This window comes from Cupressus sempervirens, chromosome 7, assembly GCF_028749045.1.
Source record: "Cupressus sempervirens isolate cs-2001-9-10 chromosome 7, ASM2874904v1, whole genome shotgun sequence".
NCBI classification, from domain to species: Eukaryota; Viridiplantae; Streptophyta; class Pinopsida; order Cupressales; family Cupressaceae; genus Cupressus; species Cupressus sempervirens.
This window is the reverse complement of record NC_143124.1, coordinates 915,940,682-915,943,241: the sequence shown is the minus strand read 5'-3', so window position 1 is coordinate 915,943,241 and position 2,560 is coordinate 915,940,682. Positions and strand designations below refer to the sequence as shown.

The following is a 2,560-nucleotide window of genomic DNA, read 5'->3' as shown; positions in this document are numbered from 1 at the left end:
GTAGGAGAGTGGTGGTGAATCTATATGACACCGCATAAATAACTTTTCTTGTGGCTTTGTTTGCTTCAAGTATCTAATACAAAATACCAAATAAGCATGCTAGAACAAATGCATGTGTATCTAATTTTAAGTAACATCTAAGATTGAAATATATTGCTATGAAATCTTTTTCCATTAGAATTTGTGTCATGACTATAATTAGTACTTTTATTGAACCATTACATCAATTTACAAACTTAATGCAGTCAATATAATGCTTGTATATGATACAAAACACAATTATATTAAACCATTACATTAGAACACAAAACATAATGATACGAAACACAATTATATTAAACCATTGCATTAAAAAACAAATGAGTGAATCAAATATCTAATTCTTTATCACAAGAACTGTTACAACTAATCCACTCAAATAGAACCTCCTAATTGATTTTGTGTAAGCTAGTTACTAGACGATATGGATTTGGATTACACACCGTGATAATAATTTAAAATGAAGTAGGTGATTGTGCTTTCATAACTTTAGTTTTTATGGGGTCATAGTAATTTAATATAAAGTAGGCAATGGTACTTTCTTTGACTTATTTTCATCAACTTCAATGTTACTATCCTCCCTACAAATTACATCATTGACTAAATTTAAAAAAAATAAAAAATACAATGAAATTTTTCAAACATTTGATGAGGTTGAGAACAACTCTCACCCTCCACATGGTATTTCACCCCAAAAAAACAGTAAACTGCAACAGACGATGAGCATGTCAAAACATGCGGCCATTGCCAAAAAGATAGCCATATAGATCTATAAAGCGATCTCATTTTTATTATTTACATCTCCAAAACAACACAATACTTAAAAAATAGAACATATGTCTGTATATATATATCATATATATATGTGGTGCCACACTTAAAAACAAACGCACATCCATTTTCTGTAATAGTTTTATTGTAGATATGGAATTCAGAAGAGATGGTGATGTTTCTTGCCAACGGCTTCCTCTTCTTCTTTCTTGTCTTCCTTCTTCTCATGGTGTTCATGGAAGGCAAAACCGCCACCGCCCACAGCAGCTGCTGCAGCAACCTCCTCCTCTATCTTGTGCCTGCGAGCATGCTCTGGATCTTTCTTTGCTTCATGTTTCTCATACTATCACATCACACACGAGCAACATAAATTCAGTAGACTGGACAAACTTCAATTTTTAATTTCAAACCCTAAAAGCAATAGTTTTAGCGTATATTCAGAGTGTATATATCACAAAAACGTGTACAATGAGTAACTCGCGCAAGGTTTACAAACTCAGTTAAATGGGCATCCTTCAATTTCAATTTCAGGAAAGATGTAGAAATTCAGTAAAGTAGATATCCTACGATTTTAACTTCAACAATTAAAAAACAGTAGTTTTAACATATATTCAATGTATATATATCAAAATAGAGTATAACACGTGAGTCAAGATACAGATTTAACTGCAGGAATAATGTACGAATTCAGTAAAATAGATGTCCTTCAATTTTAATTTCAATCCTAAAACAGTAATTTTAGCAAATATTCAGTCTGTATATAAGTATAGCATATCTTTGTCAAGATATACAGATTCTATACTCTTCGATCCTTATTTCAAAGCCTAAAAGCAATAGGTCTAGCCTATATTCCGTGTATAAAATCAAAATAAACTAAAAGTTATACCATATGTTAGTCGATATATAAATTCAGTAAAATGAATGCGTCACGAAAGATATATAGATTCAGAAAAATGAACACGCTTCAATTTATAATCTCAAACCCTAAAGACAACACTTTTAACCTATATTCAATGTGTATAAATAAAAAGAAGTATACCAGGTGTTAGTCAAAAGATTTATAGCTAGATCCAGGTACAAGAATACATTTTAATTTATAATTTCAAACCATAAAGAAGATAATGTTAACTTATATTCAGAATATATAAAATATACCGTATGTTAAGTTACGAAAGATCTACTGATCGAGTAAAATGGACACCCTTCGATTTTCAACTTCAAACCCTAAGAACAACAATTTCAACATATATTCAGTGCATATGTATCAAAGAAAGTATACCAGTCCAAATGCTCCAGCGGCGCCGGTGCCAAGTTCACCTTCATGTTCCTCATGCTTGTGGTGTTTTTCCTCCTTTTTGGCCTTCTCGTACTCATCCTCGCGGCCATAATCAACCGTCGTTTGCTCTCCGTATGAACTGTTATCTACATCATCCTCTTTCTTGTGGTGGAACAGATGATGATGCTCCTCAGCCATCCTGAACTGAAAATTATGGATATACACACAAAATACTTCAGCTCACAGTTGATATAAAAATAAGGAAGATACACAATGTATATATAACTTCCGCGGTGGGGCTGGGGAGTGCAAGGTACCGCGTTATGCAAAAGACGTGCACTGATAATTTGTGTGTATATTCACGATGATGTGGCGGATAGAACGCGTGCAAAGTAGGTTAGAACTGCAGTTGAGTCTCTGTTTTGTATTGTTATTCAGATATTTTCTTAATGTACTATTAACTGGCATTAATTA

The 2,560-nt window shown here is 32.7% G+C and overlaps 1 protein-coding gene across 1 annotated transcript; it reads right to left on the bottom strand.

The window, feature by feature from the left end:
- Window positions 1–783: 783 nt before the first annotated feature.
- LOC149550509 (uncharacterized) lies at window positions 784–2,339 on the bottom strand. The gene is made up of 2 exons (XM_089793509.1): window positions 2,090–2,339; window positions 784–1,153 (listed from the first exon to the last, which is right to left on the bottom strand). Exons 1-2 carry the CDS (start codon window positions 2,282–2,284, stop codon window positions 971–973), a joined length of 378 nt encoding a protein of 125 aa, XP_089649635.1. The 5' UTR covers window positions 2,285–2,339; the 3' UTR covers window positions 784–970.
- Between the last annotated feature and the right edge of the window lie 221 nt (window positions 2,340–2,560).